Source organism: Phycodurus eques, chromosome 19, assembly GCF_024500275.1.
Source record: "Phycodurus eques isolate BA_2022a chromosome 19, UOR_Pequ_1.1, whole genome shotgun sequence".
In the NCBI taxonomy this organism is placed as follows: domain Eukaryota; kingdom Metazoa; phylum Chordata; class Actinopteri; order Syngnathiformes; family Syngnathidae; genus Phycodurus; species Phycodurus eques.
The window spans coordinates 1,442,622-1,464,945 of NC_084543.1; the positions used below are offsets into that span (position 1 = coordinate 1,442,622).

Genomic DNA, 22,324 nt, shown 5'->3' on the forward strand with positions numbered 1-22,324 from the left:
AGCTTTTATATGGTTTCACTGTTCCAACGGCCCTCTGAGGGAAATCGTAACTACAATGCGGTCCGAGACGAAAAAAACAAAAACGAGTTCGACACCCCTGCGATTAGCCGGTGCCTCGACGATCCTGTGAACGATGTTGCAATTTCCATCGTGTCGATTTTGGAATCAAATGACCTGTTGAAATTACAAATGCAAATTCCCTCGTGATTTTCGAATGACACGTCACACAACCGAGATGGCTAAAATTGAAAAATCAAGTTGGTTTAGTAACGGTGCCGTCTGAGCTTGTGCCACCCGAAAGTTGGCGTGACATCGCGGTGATGTCGTCGATCCGGCCGGGCAAGGGAAAAGTTCAAAGTTCCTGTTGCGGCTGAAAGCGATCGCTCATTAGACGACAGGAAGCAGCAGGAGACAAAGCAGGAAGTTGCCGTGACATTACGCAACGCGGGCGGCGGCCGGTGTCCGCTTTCACCCAGCGCTCTCGTTACGCTGACCTTTCGACCCTCGGCCTTACCCCGCGGCTCATTTTTCACCCGAGCGCGTTTGCGGCCTCGGCTTCCCTCCTCGGCGTGACGAGGTCCGCGCCCCGTGACGCACGCAGGCACGCAGGCGCTGCTCTGGCTGGAAGCGACCCAGCAGAACCTTTTAGGCGGCTCTGCTCGAAGCTCGCCACTTCCGGCCTTTCTTGTTTATGATTGTCGGACTCGAAAAGAGAAGACCGCGCCGGCTAACCCGATCCTAGCTTGCATCCGTTTTCCTGTGGCGATTTTCCGCATCGGGGTTCGGCGGCGGGCGGGCGAGCCGGAGTCGATCTCGCCCGACTTTTGGCCGGCGGGGGCACGTTTTGAATCCATCCATCCATCCATCCTTCCATTTTCAAGTGCGCTTATCCTGGTTAGGGTCGCGGGGCGCCGGAGCCTATCCCGGCTGACTTCGGGCGAAAGGCAGACGACACCCTGAACTGGTCGCCGGTCGGTCACAGGGCACGCGCCCCAAACATGGATTTGTTCAAATAATCAATTCATGCACATCAATGAAACAATAAAGTAAGCAATTGGTCATTTCGGTCAACCTTTTGGAGGTGTGGCGGGCCAAGGAAGAAGGCAGTTATTTCACAATTTGTTTTGGGTGAATATTGGCAAATTAGTTTTTGGAGAATTCAAAATATATATTATCATGCACTTTTTTTTTTTCCCTTTCTAATGTATTGCAAGATTATGCACGTGGACGAAAGCCAAATATAGTACGGGTACAGTGTCTGGACCTCATGGTGAGGTTTAAAATTGCACTTTTGATTCAAAAAGAGCAAAGAATTGAAGGAGATGCAACATACAAAAGAAAAATAAGTCAATATGATGTGCGGTGGATAATTTGTCTTCGAGCGAATGACTCAACCAGGGATTGATTGGAATATGGCATCAATTAGAATGGATGTCGATATTTGCGCAAATCCGTAATTATTATAGATTCTCGAAGGTACAAAAGGAGGCACTGCAGTAAATAATGATAATTATAATAAATGAATTTCATATAATTATAATCCAAAAAAAGTTCTTAATGGGGCCATGAATGGAGGCCATATATTTCAGGAAATACAGAACTGAATGTTGTTTATTTCTTTGTGAGGGCGGAACAGAGCTGATCGATTAATTGGGACACGCCATCAATTTGAGCGAAGGTCATTATTTGCGCAATAGGGTACGGATGATTTCTTCTAAAGGGGAAATAGGATTTCATTTTGACCCGAGTAGGGAACCGCAAGCATTTATTTGAGGTTGGATGATGAACATGAAGAGTGACAAAATCAATGCAGCATCCTACTAACTTGTGCCCGCTGAACCATTTCTCTTTATTTGTGGCAGATGCGAGCGTTTATCGAGGGCGAGGCTCCCCGACAACATTTCTCGTGACCTCTGCGTGCACTTAAGCCTTAAACTGCTGCTTTGGACGCCCAATAAAAATGCGCGCACGCCCATGCTAGTGTGTGGCAGCTTTTTAAGGTTCAACGACGCTTATGCGCTGAATTCCGAGGTAATGCTTGCGGGCGCAGGTTAGCACCGAGCGCGCTCGTCACGATGACGTCGCGCTGCTTTTTGACGTCTTTCCCGGGGAAAAAAGACGACGACTTTTGTCGACGGCGAATGGGAATCGCGTGCTCGTGGATTTGGATTTTTTGGTGGGCTTTGTGTGTCGCGCAGTCCCATCGAGTCGTGCCAGAACTTCTACAAGGACGTGACGCTGCAGATCGACATGGCCTTCAACATCTTCTTCCTCTTGTACTTCGGCCTACGAGTGAGTAAAACCACAAAATGCTCAGGACCAAATTGTTATTATTCTGATTTTTGTGTTAGACTGAACTCACAGTAACGTGAACATTAGCCTATTTAGCGATTTTATTATTGTTTTGGTAACACTTCCTGACTCTGCTGCTACTTGTGCATATCACATTTCTCCATTGTGTCTGACTGTTATATATTTAGTGCATATTTTAGTCTTGTTTAGTATAGTTTTCCATTTTTCCTATTTTTAAAACAAAACATTTTATTCTAATTCCATTCTAATATTTTAGTGTGTGTATTATTTTGCGAGTGTGTTTTGCTAGCATTTGAGTGTAGTATTACACAGATGTCGCCACTTTCGTAGGAATGACTTGAAGTGAAAAAGATGACTCATCTAAAATAATATACGTGTATTTTTTTTTTTTACAGTATTTCTAGTTTTTTGTGTGCTTTTTATCCTATTACACAGAAGATAGAACACATTTGTGTACTATAAATGAATTCCAGATCAATGCTTTTTTATTTCATGATACATTTTTAAACATGTTCAAAAGTATCATCAAAAATGTATTGTTTTTATATCACAATTATCCTATAATTGTAAAATGAAAAGATTTTGAATGAGTTTTCTTTCCTTGTTTGTGGTTCAGATCTCGACATTTAGTATGAAATTAAACAAATAAATGAAATGAAATGGAAGCAAATCATTTTTGCTTCAATAAATATGTTTTTAATGGCTCTATAAATATGCCATGATTATATTGAATACCTCAAAAAGATGTCGAGTTTTTGCTTGTTTGTTACGCACATATTGTGATTTTGTATGATAAAAGTCAAACGGTAACGATTGAGAAAGAATTCCAAATCAAAATGTGAATCAAATGTATTGCAGAATTATGACGAGATCTGAATTGTAATACAGTCAACAGATATTTGACAGTTGTTTCAAAATTCTCCAAATGTTGCGCGCACGGGTATTATTTTTGTATGTGGAATGAACGCGCGCTCGTCTTTTGTCGACTCGTGTCCCTGACGAAACGTGTCCCGATGACGGACGACAGCGCCGAGTGACAAAAACCAAACGTTGTCGCCCGCAGTTCATCGCCGCCAACAACAAGTTGTGGTTCTGGCTGGAGGTCAACTCGGTGGTGGACTTCTTCACGGTGCCGCCCGTCTTCGTGTCCGTCTACCTCAACCGCAGCTGGCTGGGTAACGTCGAGTCTCAAACCTTCGGGGTCCCGGGGGGTCACGATCGGGGGGAACAAAACAAAAGTTCAGTAGATGAAAAAACAAAAGCTCAGTAGATGAAAAAACAAAAGCTCAGTAGATGAAAAAGGCTTTGGCGGTGACAGGAAATGAAGGATTACGGGGGATCATTTTGGACAGCTTTAAATGTTTTTTTTATCTTGTCTGGTGGAGAACAAATCCAACCACGCACGCAAGCAAACCCAAAGTGTGATAAATGTGTTGCGTAATATCATCCTGGCTGTGAACGTGGTCGGCTTTCGTTTTAACGGTGGCGCCGCCGAGTGGACGTGTTGAGCCATTGCCACTGCACGCAAACTCCCCAGCCACTTCATTAGGTACGCCTGTATGGATATCTTTTGAATAGATGATTTGATATCATCAAATCTGATCATTTCAGTTGTAACATTAAAAAAAAAAAAAAAAAAAAAAATTGAATAATTATATAAACAACATAACTTATTTTTTTAATATCTAGATTACTATTTTCTACTTTTTCATGTTTTAAAATATATATTTTTCTCTATATGCTGTAGGGTATACTTATATTTTGATAATTCAATAATAATTATATAATACAATTATTATTGCGGTTGCCTTATTTGATTGATAAATGACAAATACAATATTGTGACTAATACTAATATTGAACAATGTGTCAAATAGAACATCGAAATAAAACAATACAAAAAAAGAATGAAATGAAAATGAATACGTAAAATTGCCTTTTTAATATTGTAAACAGATGCTAAAAATAAAATCAATGAAATATACGATTGCAATGTAATAAACCAAATGTTGCGGCTAACGTGTGTAATGCTAACATGAAATATAATGCGGCGGTTTCTTTTCCTCTTATTCAACTTGCACAACAATAGCCGCGGCACTGCGCAACATCTGTCGTTATTCCCGGGATTAAAAGCCAAAAGCCGCAGCGCAGCTTTCCCCGTCGTTCCGCACGCGCGCAACGTCACGTGATCGGCATTTTCCCGCTCAAAGACAACATGCTGTTCTTTTGCGAAGCTTAAAGGCAACAGGACATTTGTCGCGGGCTCTAAGGGACGACCCGGAGGTCAGGTCGATGAACACGCTCGCTTCCCGCTTCTCCGGATGAATCCCAAAGGAGCTTATACGCCGCCGCGCTAATATCCCGACGGCTTTAAACTGGCCATAAGCGCGCTAGCGGCCTGGCGCGCGGGACAAAAGTTTCTCGTTCGGGGTCGAAGGCATCCAGAAATGATTCCCACCAAGATTTTAGCGTACAAGGGGCCCGACGGCGGCTCGCAGACCGCGTCGGCCGCCGGGCGGCGGAAGAAATCCACCGGCGAGCTCTTCCAGAAAGGACACCGGGTCCGCAACGGCCACGACAAAGACGAGCGGGAGAACGATCGCGGCTCCGGTTTGGCTTCCTCCTTGCGTGCCGTCTCCTACTGGGGTGAGGAAAAAAAACATCGCGGTGGCCGCATGGAACCGAGAACAAATACTTCGTCTACTTTGACAATTGTCCAATTTGAGGACAATGTAACAAAATGCAACATAAAATGTGGAAGTGAAGGACTTCATATACAAATCAAATTAGTCGTGTAATTGGATGAATCCTTTCCTCTTCTTTCAAGTCTACAAATTATAGAATAAAAAAATAATAATAATTTAGTCTGATCGAACATAACGCCACATAAAATGTGGAGAAAGTGAAGCGCTCTTATTACTTTGCAAATGAAATGATTCTAGTCATTCGATTCATCGTTTCGGTTGTTTACTTGCCTGCGTGTGTGTTTTGGGGGTTTGCCGTCGGGGCTGCCGATTGGACCATTTTGGCGTGACAGTGGGGGGCCGTCCGCGCTGCCGCCGCTGCTGCTGCTGTTCTTCAATCGTCTTCATCGAGTTTGAACAGAAGTCGACTTTTAACATTCAAATATACGTTTGAACGTTTGTTTCAAATAACAGCAAGCGCTTCTTGAGTGTCAAAATGAATCCGCTGAGGCTGATGTGTGATTTGACGAGAAGTCATTTTCTATTTGCATTCTTGTTCATTTTTTATGTACGTTGTCTTATATTATTTCTTTTTATGTTTTTTTTTTTTTTTTTTTTTTGTCCCGCAGGCTTGAGGTTTTTAAGGGCCTTAAGGTTGATTCAGTTCTCGGAAATTTTGCAGTTTTTGAATATACTCAAGACGAGGTAAGTCTTTTTTTGTTTTCAACTCTATTACTAGCTCGATGTGGTATGCCTTGGATTGCTTGCAATGAATTTTAAATTATTGAACGCAATTAAAATTAAAGATATTTTCAAATATCATTTTTTTAATTTCACATAAAAATGAGATTTATTTTTAAAATTAAAAATCATTTAAAAAAGTTTTGTGAAGTATGCGTACTACTTTTTTAAACTAATTAATCAGTCTCAAGGTTTAACATATTGCAACACATTCATCTAAATATAAAAATCAAATATCTGTTATTGTAACATAAAAAAAAATCGATCTTTTTTTTTCTTCTGTAAAATAAAATGATTTATGTAGTGTGTTTGAGATTTTCATCTTTTAAAATGACAGCTCTTCCCCCTCATCATAGTTTCCATCACATCTTTTTTTATATTATTGTAACAATGTACTTTTTGCTGCAAATCAAACATCCAATGAGACGAAGGTTTTTCTTTTCACCAGCAACTCCATCAAGCTGGTCAACTTGTGTTCCATCTTCATCAGCACGTGGCTGACGGCGGCGGGCTTCATCCATTTGGTAAGTGACAAGTCGCCGTGGAAACGCCACCGGAAGGTACGCGCGCCCGCAAATCCCGAGCTAGCGTTTGCGTTTCGGGCCGAGGCGCCGAGCAACCGAGTACGAATAATTTGCGACCGTATTTGGGCTACTGACGATTTTTGTACTTTCTCTCTGGGCCGACATTTGACTTCCAGGTGGAAAATTCCGGAGATCCCTGGGAAAACTTCCAGAATTCTCAGGCGCTGTCGTACTGGGAATGCGTGTACCTGCTGATGGTCACCATGTCCACGGTGGGCTACGGCGACGTTTACGCCAAAACCACCCTGGGACGACTCTTTATGGTCTTCTTCATCCTTGGCGGTCTGGTAACGAAAAGCCTCTCATTCATAAATAATGATTATAATAATAATAATAATAATAATAATAATATTGATAACGGAGAACGGCGCTCCACAATATTGTCGTTGTGTTTTCGTTTGTGCGAATGCTGAGGGATGAGCGTTCCTCCGCATTCCCGATGTTTTGATTGATGATGATGATGATGATTAACTTTTTCTTGGAATATTTCAATTTTATTTTCCCAATGTTGTGTCTTCTATTGTAAAATATTTTTTTGGTTCAGTAAGTATTTCTCTGACTTTTTTTTCTTGCCATATTTTGACTTTATTCTTGAACTAAAAAAAAATCCCAAAATGGTTTGGGAACATTTGTGGCAATATTGAATGCAGTGCTAACGAGTGACGCCTTCACCCGCGTCTGCGTCGTGGGTACGTTTCTTTTCCGGGCATCTCGACGCAGACGTCATCTCTCAGCACTCGCGCAATTGAGTTGTGTTAGTTCTTGATGATTGATTTATTGTGAGTCGTTAAAGCACTTTGCGGTTTCAGGTGGCTCCGCCCCTTTGTGCCCCTTTGCGCCCCTTTTACTGCATCCTGCCGACCTCTCAAACTTTCCAACCTCCGAACCTTCCTCTCGACTACAACAAACACCCACACTGGAATGATTCCTTCTGAGGCCCCGCTTACAAAAAAACATTCATTAAGAATTATTTTCAAAATATAACAATAACGTACAAAAAAATTATTCCACTTCATTCGGGTCCAATTATGAGTGTTTTGGTAAAATTAAAGAAATTACCTGAATAATTAAATATATATTTAAAAAAAAAAGAGTATTTTTTTCCGTTGTAATATTCCAATTTTATTCTTGTACAATTACTCGTAAACTTACACATTTTTCCTCATAAAATCAACTTTACGCTCAAAGTGTAACATAAAATGTAAAATGAAGAATATTCTTGTCATATTCTCACTTCTAATATAATTTTTCTCCTCAGATTTTTTTTTGCCTCAACATACCAATTTTACGCGCATAGAATTGTGAATTTTTCCGGTAAACTCTCAAAAATGCAACCCTTTTTCTTGTAAGAGTACACATTTTTCGTAATATTGATACTTTACTGTCATAAAACAAACCGTAAAACATAAAAATGTCAGTTTTTGACCATCTGGCTTACTATTTTAATCTCCGACTTTATTCTTGTAGTGTTACGTCTTTTCTTCAGTGCAGCCCTCATACGCCTTTTCGTAAATTATGTCATAAAATAGAACACAATTGTATCTGCATAAATATTTACTTGTAACAAATACAACGTTTCAGTAGAGGGCATTATTGAAAATCATCATGTGGTGTGTTTGTTGATCAAAACATGGCACTTAAGGCTTTCTCTTTCATAATTTATAACAATATAGAATCATTTTCCTACCACAGATTGATTGGCTACCATTCTTTAGAACATTTGTGATATATATATATATATATATATATATATATATATATTTTTTTTTTTTTTTTTTTTCCAAATACGGTGGTACTTGACTTACAAATGTTATTCTTTTTGTGACCATGCTCGTAACTTAAATCACTTGCTTTTCAATTTCTTTTCAATAAGAAAATACCACTCCACAGTAACTTATTGCATAAAAACATGAAGCAATAACACAATAACATCAAGTGCAAATAAATAACTTTACCCCTTACGGAACTTAATGCTGATGTTCTTTACTGTTTTTGCCCTATTCGCCATGCTTTCCTCACTTTCATCTGCAGGGACTTTCAATTAACTTTTTACAATTACTGGAAATTGTTTTTATATGAGATCAAGCTTTAATTCAATGGACATCATCCACTTTTCGTCTGAACACTCACTTTTTTTTTAGTACCCGTGCTTACGAGAAAGCAATTTGGCCCCCCCCCCAAAAACAAATAAAACAACTGCTTGGTAACCAATGTGAACTGACGGTGTCCGGATGTTGTGACGTTTGTTGGCGCCATCTAGCGGGAGAAAGTGTGAAGCGCACATGTAAGTCAAACGTCTGCTCTCGACACAAAGCAAAAAATATCAATCCAGTGACGGCTCCTCACTCTAAAAACTCGTACATTGGGGCACTCGACTGACCGATTTATTGGCTCGCCGATTTCATCGCCCGATATTAGCCCTTTTCAAATCTGCAAAAATTGTTAGATTTTTTTTTTAACACAACACACTAAAACAGAGTGAGATAATTATGTTGAAACAAACCGTCCAGACAGAAACATGTATTTATTATGTATCATTTATTTCTATGCGTAAATAATGTTGTGCCATTAACTTCACTCATGATGTCAATTATATACTGTATACATTTATGGCCTGAATCTAAAGATACATTCCTCAATGAATACTTTTTTGCCTGTTTTTGTACTTCAAAATTCCTCTGTGTTGTAAAGTTGAACAATTACTAAAAAAGTCAAATGTTCTGCCTGTAATTCATATCTTTGTTGTTGCAAGCATGAAGGCACCGACATTATAATGAATTATCTTTCAAATTAATCGGCCATCTGATTTCCAGAATCGGCATCAGCCTAAAAAAAAAAAAAAAAAAAAAAAAAAAAAATCCATATCTGTCTGGTTCCATTCGTAAGTCAAGGTACCACTGTGCCATTTTCCTACTTTTTTTTTGGCAATGTAACTGATTTCACGTCAGGCTACATTGCCCTAACATTTTCCAGTCATTGTTAACCATGGAATGCCCCCCAAAAACATTTCCTGCACTGGGATTTAATTAAAATCTTAACGGGCTTGCACTTGATTTCTCTGCCCGCCTCTTGTGTTTCCTCCTTAGGCCATGTTTGCGAGCTACGTGCCTGAAATCATAGAGTTAATAGGCAACCGCAAGAAATACGGTGGTTCCTATAGTGCTGTTAATGGCAGAAAGTAAGTATTCCGCGGGAGGCCGCAGCGGAGGCTCCTGTTGCATGACCCCTTGTTTTCTTTTTTTTTTTTTTTTTTGCTTTTTCTTTTCCACGCATGTAGGCCATGTTTGCTCGCTACGTGCCAGAAATTGCCGCTCTCATCCTAAATCGGAAGAAATACGGAGGGAGTTATAACTCGACCAGAGGCAGAAAGTAAGTCCACTAATGTGAACTGGTGTGGTTTATGTGTGTGACTTTTTCTTCTTTTTGTGAGAAATGCGAGATGTTCAAGTCACACCGTGACTGAAGAACTGGGCCATGGTTCCTTTTGTTGTGTTGTTGCTGCTTTGTGTCTGCTCGCTAGCAATTGTGGTTTGCTTGTCAAACATTTTTACAAACGCCGGTTGAACCGACGAGTCGATGCATTGACTAGTCTTGTAATATTCCTCTCTATTCTCATAAAATTCCTTTTTTTTTTTTACAAATTCCACCATTTTTGTCTTATTTTGACTTTCTTCTCATAGAATTATTCTACTCGTATTTTTTGTTTTACTTTACTGTAAATTTACTACGTTTGCCTGAATATTTAGATTTGATTCTAGTAAAAATTCACCCTTTTCTCATCGTATATCTACGTAGTCTTATAAAATTACCTTTTATTCTCGTAAAATAATGACCTTTTTTCTTGTACTTGTTGAATTATTACTTTTTCCTGTAATATTTTCGATCTGTTCATGTTCTTTTTCTTGTATAACCTTCATGTCATTGTAAAATGTAAATTTCTTTCGTAATATTTACAATTTCATTTTTCGGATAATTATGACCGATTTCGCCTCGTAATAGTTTAACTTCATTCACATAAAGTTGCAATTTGATTTTGGTACTATTCCAACCTTTTTGCTCATATTTCCACTTCATTCTCGTAAAATTACGCTTCGTGAGGAGGGTTTTGGGTGTTTGATTTCTGTATGTTCCACGATACGTGTTCCATCAGACTTTTCATATTTGTGATGTCATAAGACCTGCCTATATCAGTGTGCATTTGTGTGTGTGTGTGTGTGTTTGCTTTCACTCCCAGATTGTGTGCATCACTTAGCGCATTCATTCATCATTCATTCCTCTTTTACAGTACATCCATCAAAAGTAGCTCAAATACTCGCACTGTAGATATATACACAAACACGTAAAATAGCAGCAGCTTAGTTTCGACAATTGTTTCCTAAACTATGCAATGTATGTTTACTTTAATTTGATTTAATATGAGAAAATAAGGTTACATTTTCTGTGCTGTAACTTGCTGGTGTTTTTTTCCAGTGCTGGAAAAAAACAATTTGAATTGGCTTTGGCTGTGCTTTCTTGTTTTTCCTTCTTCTTTTCTGGCGCTTTGCTTCCGGAACTTTCTTGGCCTTTATCTTCAGTCTGACCTACACCCTCAGGACTCGGCACAAATACGCTGGTGACCTTTTGACAAAACGTGTTTCCTTTGTTTTCTTGCTGAGGTAGTGAGATGAAAAGACTACTGCACTTTCTTGTCTGTTTTGTGTTTGCGTGCTAGCTGAAGCCACGCTAGGTAGTGTACAAAAAAAACAACAACAACAACAACAACTGAGTAAGTAAGTAACTATTAGCTTTAGTCTACGTATTACAAGCTAATAAGTAAAACAGCACAGGAATGATCATAAATACTAAATACTAAAAGTGATAGTAGATGTTCTTGTGCCACGCGACCACATATTCTTATCAAAAGAGTTCATTGTACAGATGTACAATAAGTCAACTTAGGAAAGGTAATGGAATTGATTTGACCCACATTTCAAGCCAGGCGAGGCTCACTTCATGCTAATGCTAGGCTAACATAAGTAGCGTTTTTATTTGCTGACTGCAGTGATTCTTAAAGGGCTCGTCTAAAGTCTCTTAATTGCAATGTTCAACGTTGAGAGATAATGGTCTGATGATTAAATGATGATTAACAAGCAAATAGTCGATGGGAGTGAATGCCAGCTTTTTTGCTCTTATTTTCATTTTTTTCTCAATATAAATTAGGCTAGGCTACGCTAGGCTAGCGCTGTAGTCGAATCACAAATCTAGCGTGTTGTTTATTTTCATCCGTCTCTCGGCAAGAAGCTAATTAAACACCTTTTCCAAAGTGTTAAACCTGCCTCTGAAGAAAACCGTTACGTTATCTTCAATTATTGGAAGCATGGCACTTTTTTAGCTATAGTTTATTAGCATGTGTGCATTGGAGTTGTTCTTTTAACTCATAAGTGAGGTGGAAAAGCAAAAAAAATATGTAAATTCCTGAACCGAAGGATTGGGAAAATGTTAAAAAAAAAAAAAAAAAAAAAAAGGTATGTATGATATAATTTCATTTCCTGCATTGAATCTTGACATTAAACTGCTTCAGTTTCGTTTAATGTGGAAATCAGCTTGGATTGAATTGAATCATGTTTCCCTCGCTCTGTTTTTGCTTCCATTTTCTTTTCCCACTGGAACACGCCGACAGAATTCAAACAAAGAGACTTGAAGATTTGAGATCCGGAGGCAAAATACATTTCATAAGTGTTGGAATTCAAACACTTGATATGCTTTATAAAAGTAAAATTCAAAGTAACATTTTTAAGATCAACTCTGGTATTTTACATATTTATTTATGAGTATATTTCTTTTCATATTTACGAAATAAGAAAGTTGAAAATATAAATGACAACGTCATTTAATAAACTATAACTAAAACAAATTATTATTATTACTATTATTAAGGCAGCTCGGTGATCCTACTGGTTAGCACATCTGCCTCACAGTTGTGAGGTTGCGGGTTCAAATCCTCGGCCCCGCCTGAGTGGAGTTTGCGTGTTCGCCCCGTGCCTGCGTGGCTTTTCTCCGGGCACTCCGGTTTCCTCCCACATCCCAAAAACATGCACGCTAGGTTCATTGAAGACTCTAAATTGCCCGTAGGTGCGAATGTGACTGCGAATGGTTGGTTGTTTCTATTTGCCCAGCGATTGGCTGGCGACCAGTTTGAGGTGTACCCCGCCTCTCGCCCGAAGATAGCTGGGATAGGCTCCAGCGCGCCCGCGACCCGCGTGAGGAGGAGAAGCGCTACAGAAAATGGATGGATGTTTTTTTTCTTTTACATATTTGCACGATAAAATGCTTCAATAAAAAGTAAAAACTAAATCCTCAATTCAATAATAATAATCATGAAATCTAAAATAATGCAAAAATAAGCAAACTTTTAAAAACTCATTTACAAAAATATAATACATACAAAAAGTTTAAATTAAAGAAAGGTAAATTGAAATAAAATGATTCATTGTAAATAGATCAATAGCAGTGGGGGGGGGGGGGGGGGGGGGGGGAGCATCGGTTTATGCCTACATAGTTTTTCTTTCTCCATCTACCAGGTCACCTATTTTGATAGCAATTCAAGGCTCTTATTTAAAAAAAAAAAATCAATTTTCTCGAATCCAAAGAAGCATGTAAAAATCTAAGCTCGTATTAAATATGAATTGTGTTTCTTGGACAAAGGACAAATGAGAATAGAAAACGTGTGGATGTCCTAATTTCCTCTGAAATCAACTCTGATCCCTCGCAATCCACCAACGCCCACTCGTTCTCTCTCTCCAGCTCAGTCAGTGCTCGTTCGCCCTTCCACGTCGTTTCGCGGCCCGACCTATCACCCGAACGCTGCTGACTGCTTCTCATGTCCGTCGCATCACGTGAACCTCTCATCTCCATCTGTCCCGTCGGAAGTGTGACTAAATCTCTGTCCGCTTTGCGTCAGGCACATCGTGGTGTGCGGCCACATCACGTTGGAGAGCGTCTCCAACTTCCTCAAAGACTTCCTACACAAGGACAGGGATGATGTCAATGTAGAAATAGTTTTTCTCCATAAGTGAGTAACAAAATAACATCTGGAAAGTAACCACAGTGCTGCACTTTTTCCACATTTTGTCCTGTTACTGCCTGTTGTGGACATTTCTGTTCGTTCATGTGAGATGAAGAAGTAAAGTCACGTGGAACTTCAGTTTGGTATGCCATAGTTTTCGGATGATTCTGTTTTTGACAATTCATTTAAATGTTGTCCTGGTTTGTACAAAACAAACAAAACAATGTGACACGGCCGTTCATTTCCCGGAATCGATGCGGAAAAAAGGAAGATGGAAGAAAGGAAGATTCCAAAATGTGGAAAAAAGGAAGCGTTGCAAATACTTTCCAGATGCACTGCACAGCAATTTGACAGTAAAAAAAATAAAAATAAATGCAACCCCTTTTTGTATTTGTCAGTATTTCCCCTAATCTTGAGCTGGAAGCCTTGTTCAAACGTCACTTCACCCAGGTGGAGTTCTACCAAGGCTCTGTCCTGAACCCTCATGACCTGGCCAGAGTCAAAGTAAGCGCACACCCAGCACACGTTTATCGCCTTTCTCAACTGTAATTCACGTACAGAAATCTTTTTGTTTTGTTTTTTTTTCTCTCCGCAGATTGAATCAGCCGATGCCTGTTTGATCTTAGCGAACAAATACTGCGCCGATCCCGATGCTGAGGACGCCTCCAACATCATGAGGTGAAGCACCCGCGACCGTTGCCGTCACCATCAATCATCTTTTGCTGTTGTCATCTGTTACAAAACGCAAGTTTGGATTTCGAAACTAATTTCTCAGCAAATAATGGAAAAATATCCAATTGTCAGGTCCAACTGTCGCCATTCTAAACTGTTTTAATGGAGACATGCATTTGTTTTCTTCTTCGCAATTTAAAACAGTTCTCAGATGTCTAAAGAGCTAACAACTGAAGACATCGAAGTAGAAAGACTTTCAATTGAATTAAAAATGACGTAGCTGTTAGGAATGGCAATACCTGACCGCACAACTTTGTCACAATATTTTGCGATAGTAAAAGTAACTAAGAAAGTAATCATACCATTTATTGTTCCGTTTTTGCCCAGATTTTCCAAAATGTTAAATGTTCTCCAATTAGATTTTTTTTTATTCCCCCTGCCACAGGAAATAACAGAAATAGAAATAACCTGTTTGTGGTGACCACTGTAAATGGAAAAATTTACTTCACTTTTATGAAGTAACCTTTGAACATACAAGTTTGCAAGTTTGGACATTGTTTTTATGTGCTGTTAGGGTAATATCCATCAAGAACTACCACCCAAAGATCCGCATCATCACTCAAATGTTGCAGTATCACAACAAGGTAGGCAATGTCAACCATATCTTTTTCCATTTCAAACCTTTATTTCAATCTTGAAAGATCATTGAGTGCAAGTTCTCATTTTCAGTGATGCCAAGAGGACATAGTACAGAAAGAGAAACATCAACAGAGAAAACATTCAAAACAGTTACATTCAAACGCAAACTAGTTCTCGATCATACTATTGAAATGATACATGGTTAACAAATGTCTTGAGTTTCAGTGATTGTTGTGGACTATTCCTGAAAAACTAAAATTGGTTTTACCAAGTTCAGTCACTTGAAAATCGTAAAGCTCAAGGATAATTGCTGTAGTCTGTTACGGAGGATATCATGCTATACAGTATATATAAATAGTGAGCAGGAGAGTAACCAGTAATGAGCCTTGTGGAACACCTTTTGTCAATGGCATTTAAAGTGACCAAGAGTTACGCTTTGCTGTCGTTTGGATAGATCCTTTTGAGACCAGTTCGATGTTTGACGTTTGGACATTTTCAGGCACACCTGTTGAACATCCCCAGCTGGAACTGGAAGGAGGGCGACGACGCCATCTGCCTGGCCGAGCTCAAGCTGGGCTTCATCGCTCAGAGCTGCCTGGCTCATGGCCTGTCCACCATGCTGGCCAACCTCTTCTCCATGAGGTCCTTCATCAAGGTACGTGCCGCTCGAAATCAACCCCCCTAAAGTGCTTTTTACGTTTATTTTGACGTCGGTGTCGCCCGCAGATCGAGGAGGACACATGGCAGAAGTATTACCTGGAGGGTGTCGCCAACGAGATGTACACCGAGTACCTGTCCAGTGCCTTTGTGGGCTTGTCCTTTCCTGTTATCTGCGAGTGAGTACTTAGTGACTCTGCTTACTGTGTTTGTGGAAGCAGTGAACATCAGCAAAAAACTCTCCTGACATAATAAAATCTCTTCTTCTTCTTTTTCTTCTGCAGGCTGTGCTACGTGAAGCTGAAGCTGCTGCTGATAGCCATCGAGTACAAGTCTGATCAGAGGGAGAGCAGGTAACCCATTCTTTGATCATCATCGAGAATTCTGTTGATTGAAGCAACTGGAGTGCACTGATTGGCTGCGACCAGCAGAAGCAACAGCAGCAGCACCTATTTTGCTGTCTAAAGAAGACAACATGGCGTCCGCTGTGGCAGTTTGAGCCACATCCACAGCACAATCGTTCTGTCTCCCATCCCTAACTCTAACATTGATCATTTGATTTGTAGTCAGTTTTGGAGGGGGTCAATTAAGGAAACGTATCATTCGCCAAATAGCATAATAGCCTGTTATTTTTTATTTGTATTTTTCAAAACTTTTTCAGAAAACAACAAAAACCGCAACAAATTCAAAAAACCAAGAGTCCAGTTGCCTCGATTCAACTTTCTCAAATGACCATGACCTGGATAACTGAGAATCTACACACGCGCAAAGAGAAAACACGCACATTCGATCGAGCACATTGGCATTTCTTAGGGATGGGCGATACCGGCCTTATTTCTAGGTATCGGGGACACGTGAAGGCTGCCGATACCAGCCCCCGATATTTAAGGGGGGGGGGGAATAAATAAATAAATCGGACATGGAGTAAATGCTCCTCGCCATTAGTTGGCACTATAGTGCGACGATTGGACGCATCAGCGAATCATCATGTGTGTCAGAAAGAAAGAAAGAAAGAAAGAGGTCTTTGTTTACTATTATCTGTCAATGCGCTAATTTAAATACTGTGCATCAAAAGTGCTAGTGGAATCGGTACTCAGTATCAGTATCATGAATACTCAAGTTTGAATACTCGTACTGGTATTGATCTGAAATTAAGTGCTATCGAACGATCCAAGTATTTTTTATTGACATTGTGACAGTAAGTGAACAATGACATCGGCAATTATGCTATTAGGCTAACGTTATATGAAACAGCCCTCCTGAACATTTGTACTCACATCTTTGACGAATGAATGATTTTTATGAATTTGGGATCTCAGAATTGCTCAAGCAAGTGTGTTTTGCCGTCACAATGAAGTGCTCGCAAATCCTGAAGTCAAATTCATTTAATTTTGGAAAATATCTGAATGGCTCAAAGCAACTAGTCCTCACCTTTGCCTTCACACTCTATTTCAAAGTGTTGCCCCCCAATAATGCGCTTCACTCAATGCATACAAGAGTGAACCTAGCTTTGCGAAAAGCGAAAATCTGTGAGTAATTTATGCCCCCTTAAAAACGTTTATACTGAACTGGCCACTCCAAAGCGTTATTGTTGTCTCCATGAAACTCTGCAACTCACTTCTACATACTTCCTAACCGCCAAGATTCCACCAGATGGCGCCCAAGTAATACTTTTATTGCTTCGGCATAAGTTCCCCAAAAAGAAGCGAATATGAAGCCATTCACCGTATGCAAAGGTTTTATCAATGTATGCCTGCAATTTTTGTTTTTTTTCAAGTAGAAGATGATATGAGTTCCTAGCTTGGATACTATGTCACAATAACGACTAATAATAATGAAATGGTTTGGATTGCTCTTGTTTTGCAGCACGCTCATTAACCCCGGCAACCACGTGAAGATGCAAGAGGGCACGTTGGGCTTCTTCATTGCCAGCGACGCCAAAGAAGTCAAGCGGTAACCACGACAAAGCATTGTTCATCTACACTTTTTTTTTTTTTTATGTCTTGCACGCTGATTACGTGAGATTTTGTTGACCTCCACAGGGCGCTGTTTTACTGCAAAGCATGCCACGATGATGTCACGGATCCTAAACGCATCAAGAAATGCGGATGCAAGAAATGTAAGTTTACTTTACTTTTGTACACTAAGGCTTCATATGCCGCAATGACAAGTATGCATTGACAATTTTATTACTGCTAATTGGGAAAACATGACTACTTACTTAAGTCAGTAATACACCGAATTACCGCTAGAGGTCGCTACAGTCCTTCCACAGAAAATAGCCTTGCTGAAAAAGGGCACGCAAAGATATTTGAAATAAGTTGAAAAAAAAATGATGCTCAGTAATTTGGTAGTTAAAAACTCTATTTACAATTAATGATTAGACATAAAGCCTAATAAATATACAAATCTCTAATACTAATTTAAAAAAATAAAATAAATAACTTTATAACTGAGTGCCTATGCCTGTTTTTATTTATCTAAAAATAGACATGCACCTTATACCTTAATATTGATTATTGAACTCATTGTTAATATTATTATTAGTAGTAGTATGATCACTTTTTTATCCATTTAATTAATAATTTTAAAAAGTAGTTACGTTTATTAAAAAATACAATTTGTTTTTATTTTATAAACCAGATGTAAAATTGGTACCAAATATTTCTATTATGTTATATTACTTACTAGTTATTATCGCTAAATTGGTACCTTTTTATATGTAGATTTAAGAAAGAGGGGAAAAAAAAAAAGTCCAACTGTATTATGTGGTATTTGTATTACTCATGTTAATTAACAATGGTTCTATATCATTCCAATTTCCTGCTATTGTTGTTTTAACAAACAATTTAGAAAACCTTTTATACAGTAGGCGGATTCTATGGGTAGTTCTCCACTTAATTCATGTTCTATAGTTGTTTTATTACAAGGTACAGAAGATGTGATAGGATTTGAGATGATGGAGTGCTCGTAGCTTGAAGGCCAGCGGGCTTGTGCGATTGTCGCGCTGTATCGCACCGGGCATCCACGATGTGTCCGCACGTGCAATCGGCTGCGAAACCTTGTCGACTGTCATCCATTTTTAGCAACAAAGCCTCCTGATGGAGTCCGTGCACTTCGGTGTATCGCTGCCAGTCTGGCCCGGTTTAGCGGCGGACGGAGCCTTACGTGGCCTGACGTGAAAATTATGTTTGCATTTTCATTTTGATTTTTTTTTTGAGGCAGCGCTACCGGTCGTCACTAAAGTCGGCGTGACAGTTCCTCACCAGCAGGCAGCGGGACAGATGCTAGCCCGTTAGTGGCGCGACCCTCCGATTACTGGCGACACATGCCAGCGCGGGCGAGGCCGCCGCACAAATGCCGCTGTCACCGTGCCGCCTGAGGGGCCCCGTGTGACCTTTAGAGACCTTTTCACGATGACATCACATGTACATCCGGGTGGCAAAGACTCACAAGACGCAGCACGAGTAAACAAATCTGTACGTGTCATTTGACCCAGGAAGAGCGATTGAAAAAACACAGTAAATGGCTTGAATGGCGGGTTTAACATGGATGTTACAGTAATTGGAAAGCTTCGGGCAATTGTTAGCCAACACACACGGAGCAGCAACACATACGACCGCAGCTTGCGCTTCTTCTTTTTCGGACTTGCTTGTATCATGGAATGGGAAGCCCCGTAAAAAAACGATCACTTAAAAATCTGCGATATAAATTGGGGCCAGAAAGGTGAGCCGCGATATCGTGGGCTTTCACTTGCATACCTTTATTTGTAGTTATTTAAGGTCGTTATAAGTGGAAACGACCTCATTTTTTCACATTATTTTAAACCAAGGTATCAGACACTTGTGAAGGCCACTGAAACCTCTCATCGATACTTAAGGCAAAAACAAAAAGTTCTCCTTGCCACTAGTTGGCGCTACACTGTGGCGTTTGACGTATTGCCGCATTATCATGTGCGTCAGAAAGAAAGAGGTCTTTGTTTACAATTTTCTGTCAGTGTTAATTGACATGTTATGTTTCAAAAGTAGTAGTGGTATCGGTACTATCCGTCTTGTATCGGTGGACTAAAAGGGGTATCGAACATCCCCAGTTATATTTCTTTCCATCAAAATGTCTGTAATTTATATTCCATCAGGTTGGCCGATTAGAAAATAAATTTCCGACATGTTTACAATGCTCATCGAGGGAATGACAACGATACAGGAAATGATGCGTTTGCAACTAGAATCTAGTTTTTGTCAAAAAAAAACAAAAAACAGCAAAATGATTCTTTGCATTTCTGATCAAATGAAATCCTTTTGGAGGCGAAATTCACGGGGAGGTTTTTGTCACCGTTTTCAGTTTGGTCAGCGGTGGTCACTCGCTGTCTGCCACATGGAATTGTTTACAAACATTATGAAAAGATCAACAGGTTACGTCGAAGTCATAAAGAGCTCACTTACGTGTTGCCTTCAAGAAACTGCCGTAAAAACGCTTGTCACCACCCCTGTAACATGTTTTTCCGTTTTATATTCTCAGCTAAAAACACCTACAATGGATACATCAAATCACGTAAGTGTGCATTGCTCTTGTCACGTTTCTCTTTATTTTTCTCCCGAAGAAGAAATTTGTCAACGACAAGAAAATCTTTTTCTTCAAAAATAGTGAAGTTTATAAAATGACACTAAAATGTTTAAGTATTATACTTTGTGAATACAAAAATAAGTGAGTGCACTCGAGCTCGTCCTTAACATCAACTCACTTCCTGTAAATGAACCGCTAACCCGTCGAGTCCCATAAATTTGTTCCGATCCGTCATGTGAGCAGCAGATGGTGCTCCGACATCACCGCCCGGCAAGCGAACAGCGAGCTCGCCCTCTCAGTCCCATTTGGAGACTAAAGAGCAGAAGAGAATCTTAAGCCACATTGTCAGCCGCCCGCGTTCCTGTGGCACAACAATTGACGGGAACACCTGAAAGCATACTTACTAATTCATGGTTGTTATAAATATAAATGTCCGACGCGGCGGGTAAGTGGTGTTTAATAGAAATGAGTCTTTTGTTGAATTATTCACATATTAGCATTCTTGTGCCAGGCAGAATTACGCTGATATGAATGCTTTAATGGCCAATAAGAGTCACATGATGATTTATTCAAATACTTCACCGCGCAGATATTATTCAACTTCAATTGTTTTGACTTGGGTTACACCCACCAAAATCACAATATTGATATTAAAAAAAAAAAACAACAACAAAAAAAAAGTACCTTTTTGCTGTCTGTTAAAGGGCAAGTAGTTTTACTTTCATTTGTTTTATTATTATTATTAGTTTAACTAAAAATGTTTTACAATGGTGACAGTTCGTACTTTAGTTCCTGTGGGGATGTTTTTACATATATTTATTCACATAGAAGTAATCAGATTTTTTATTCAACTTATTGTAGTTTTTTTAACATTATATAGAAACAACCTGTAAGAAATAAAATACACAAATCTAGCTTTTTATTTTATGTAAACTATAATAATTCCAAATAAAATGTATCATTGGTTACTTCGATGAACACATTTTTTTTAAATATTAAAGTCAAGCACTTCAAATGCACAAAATTAGATTAAGACTATATGTGAACAACTATAATTATTTAAATATAAAAATAAATACATTTCAATGTAATATTATTATATTTTATAATATTAATATTATTATAACACATTTATTTTTTCAGAAAATAGATAGTTTTATCCCTGAATTTAAACTCAATCAAAAAGTTTGAAAGTGTTCCTCAACGTCTGTTCTCACTGTCTCGCTGTCAATAGATGGAAGATTATCATATAACATCACTTTGAGGAAATGAAAGACATGCGTTTATTGTTGTTTCTCACTCCCAGTTGAACTATAAAACGGTCACATATTACAGAAGAGAATTAAACGTATATTTATACACCAAATTCTTCAATCAAACCATATCATGATGAACGTTTGCTAGCATGGTGATTTGGTTCCCACTCTGTCCCTTTCGAAGTGGCCACTCCACCATCAGGCACTTTTGCGATCTTTTCTGTACAACCATTTACGATGTCTACTCGATAGAAAGGACGAAAAGGTTTATCATCTAATCATCGAAATTGACTCCTGGCGAGGCCCAGCAACGGTGTCGCTCCCCTGCGTTGAGCCTGTTGGTGAACAATACCGGGGAAGCTCACTTACGATGCCCGCGGGTCCCGGGACAGGTGCGCCACGGGCCTCCCAGGGCGGCGGAAGGCAGACGGCCGCGGGCGTGGTGACGGCGGCGGCGGTCGTCGTAGTAAGTGAGCACTGCGTGCTAACATTCCCGACTAATGAGGCGGCGTGTGCAGATGTCAGCTGCGCGACATGAAATATTCAACAGGCCGCCAACATGTGAGCGGACATTGTTGTCGGAGCGCCGCTGGAACAACTCCCACACCCCACCCCCGCCCCCGCCCTTTTCCATTATGGTGTCACACTCCAACATGTCGGCTGCGTTTGATACGTGTGCGTTCATATATAAACACGACATGTGCTCCGTCACATCGAAATACAGTAACTCACTCGCATCTCGACTCAACTTTTCCCATTGAAATGAATGAAAATGCCATCCATCGTTCCAGGGGGGAGAGAAAAAAAAAAACACCAACAATTTTTTTTTTTGTAATGTGTTTTCTGCCCTTTACAGTATTGCATTGGAACGTAACAGAAACGTAACAGTCTTTACATGATAACAAAGATTTGGAGGTGCAAAGTCATATCTTTGTGGCATGCCACATTTTTTGCTTCGGTTTCCCTCAGAGGGTCGTAATAACTGTGGAACCATATCAAAGTTTCATCACCTCATCCTATATAACACATTGATGGGTAGCTAATTTTCAAATCACAAGTCAAGGATAATAGCTTACTGTAAAAAGGGCTTTGATATAAACCCCTCCCTCCCCCCGTCCACGATTGATTTCAGACGGGAAAAAAGTGTCCTCGGAGCAACAAAAAGTACCC

General features: G+C 39.7%; 1 protein-coding gene across 4 annotated transcripts in view; it reads left to right on the top strand.

The window, feature by feature from the left end:
• LOC133417562 (calcium-activated potassium channel subunit alpha-1-like) overlaps positions 1-22,324 on the top strand; it is a 47,286-nt gene that overhangs the window by 10,871 nt on the left and 14,091 nt on the right. For 2 of the 4 annotated variants that reach the window (XM_061705349.1, XM_061705350.1), the window contains exons 4-19: positions 2,199-2,292; positions 3,377-3,488; positions 5,627-5,702; positions 6,187-6,262; positions 6,439-6,609; positions 9,600-9,691; positions 13,263-13,373; positions 13,766-13,871; positions 13,963-14,045; positions 14,614-14,683; positions 15,178-15,333; positions 15,405-15,514; positions 15,620-15,688; positions 17,202-17,288; positions 17,378-17,454; positions 19,854-19,886. In XM_061705349.1, the coding sequence (XP_061561333.1) occupies positions 2,199-2,292; positions 3,377-3,488; positions 5,627-5,702; positions 6,187-6,262; positions 6,439-6,609; positions 9,600-9,691; positions 13,263-13,373; positions 13,766-13,871; positions 13,963-14,045; positions 14,614-14,683; positions 15,178-15,333; positions 15,405-15,514; positions 15,620-15,688; positions 17,202-17,288; positions 17,378-17,454; positions 19,854-19,886 (1,523 nt within the window). Of the gene's footprint in view, positions 1-2,198; positions 2,293-3,376; positions 3,489-3,585; positions 4,960-5,626; positions 5,703-6,186; positions 6,263-6,438; positions 6,610-9,408; positions 9,501-9,599; positions 9,692-13,262; positions 13,374-13,765; positions 13,872-13,962; positions 14,046-14,613; positions 14,684-15,177; positions 15,334-15,404; positions 15,515-15,619; positions 15,689-17,201; positions 17,289-17,377; positions 17,455-19,853; positions 19,887-22,324 lie in introns of those variants that run through there. The other 2 variants (XM_061705352.1, XM_061705351.1) reach the window with 2 other exon arrangements.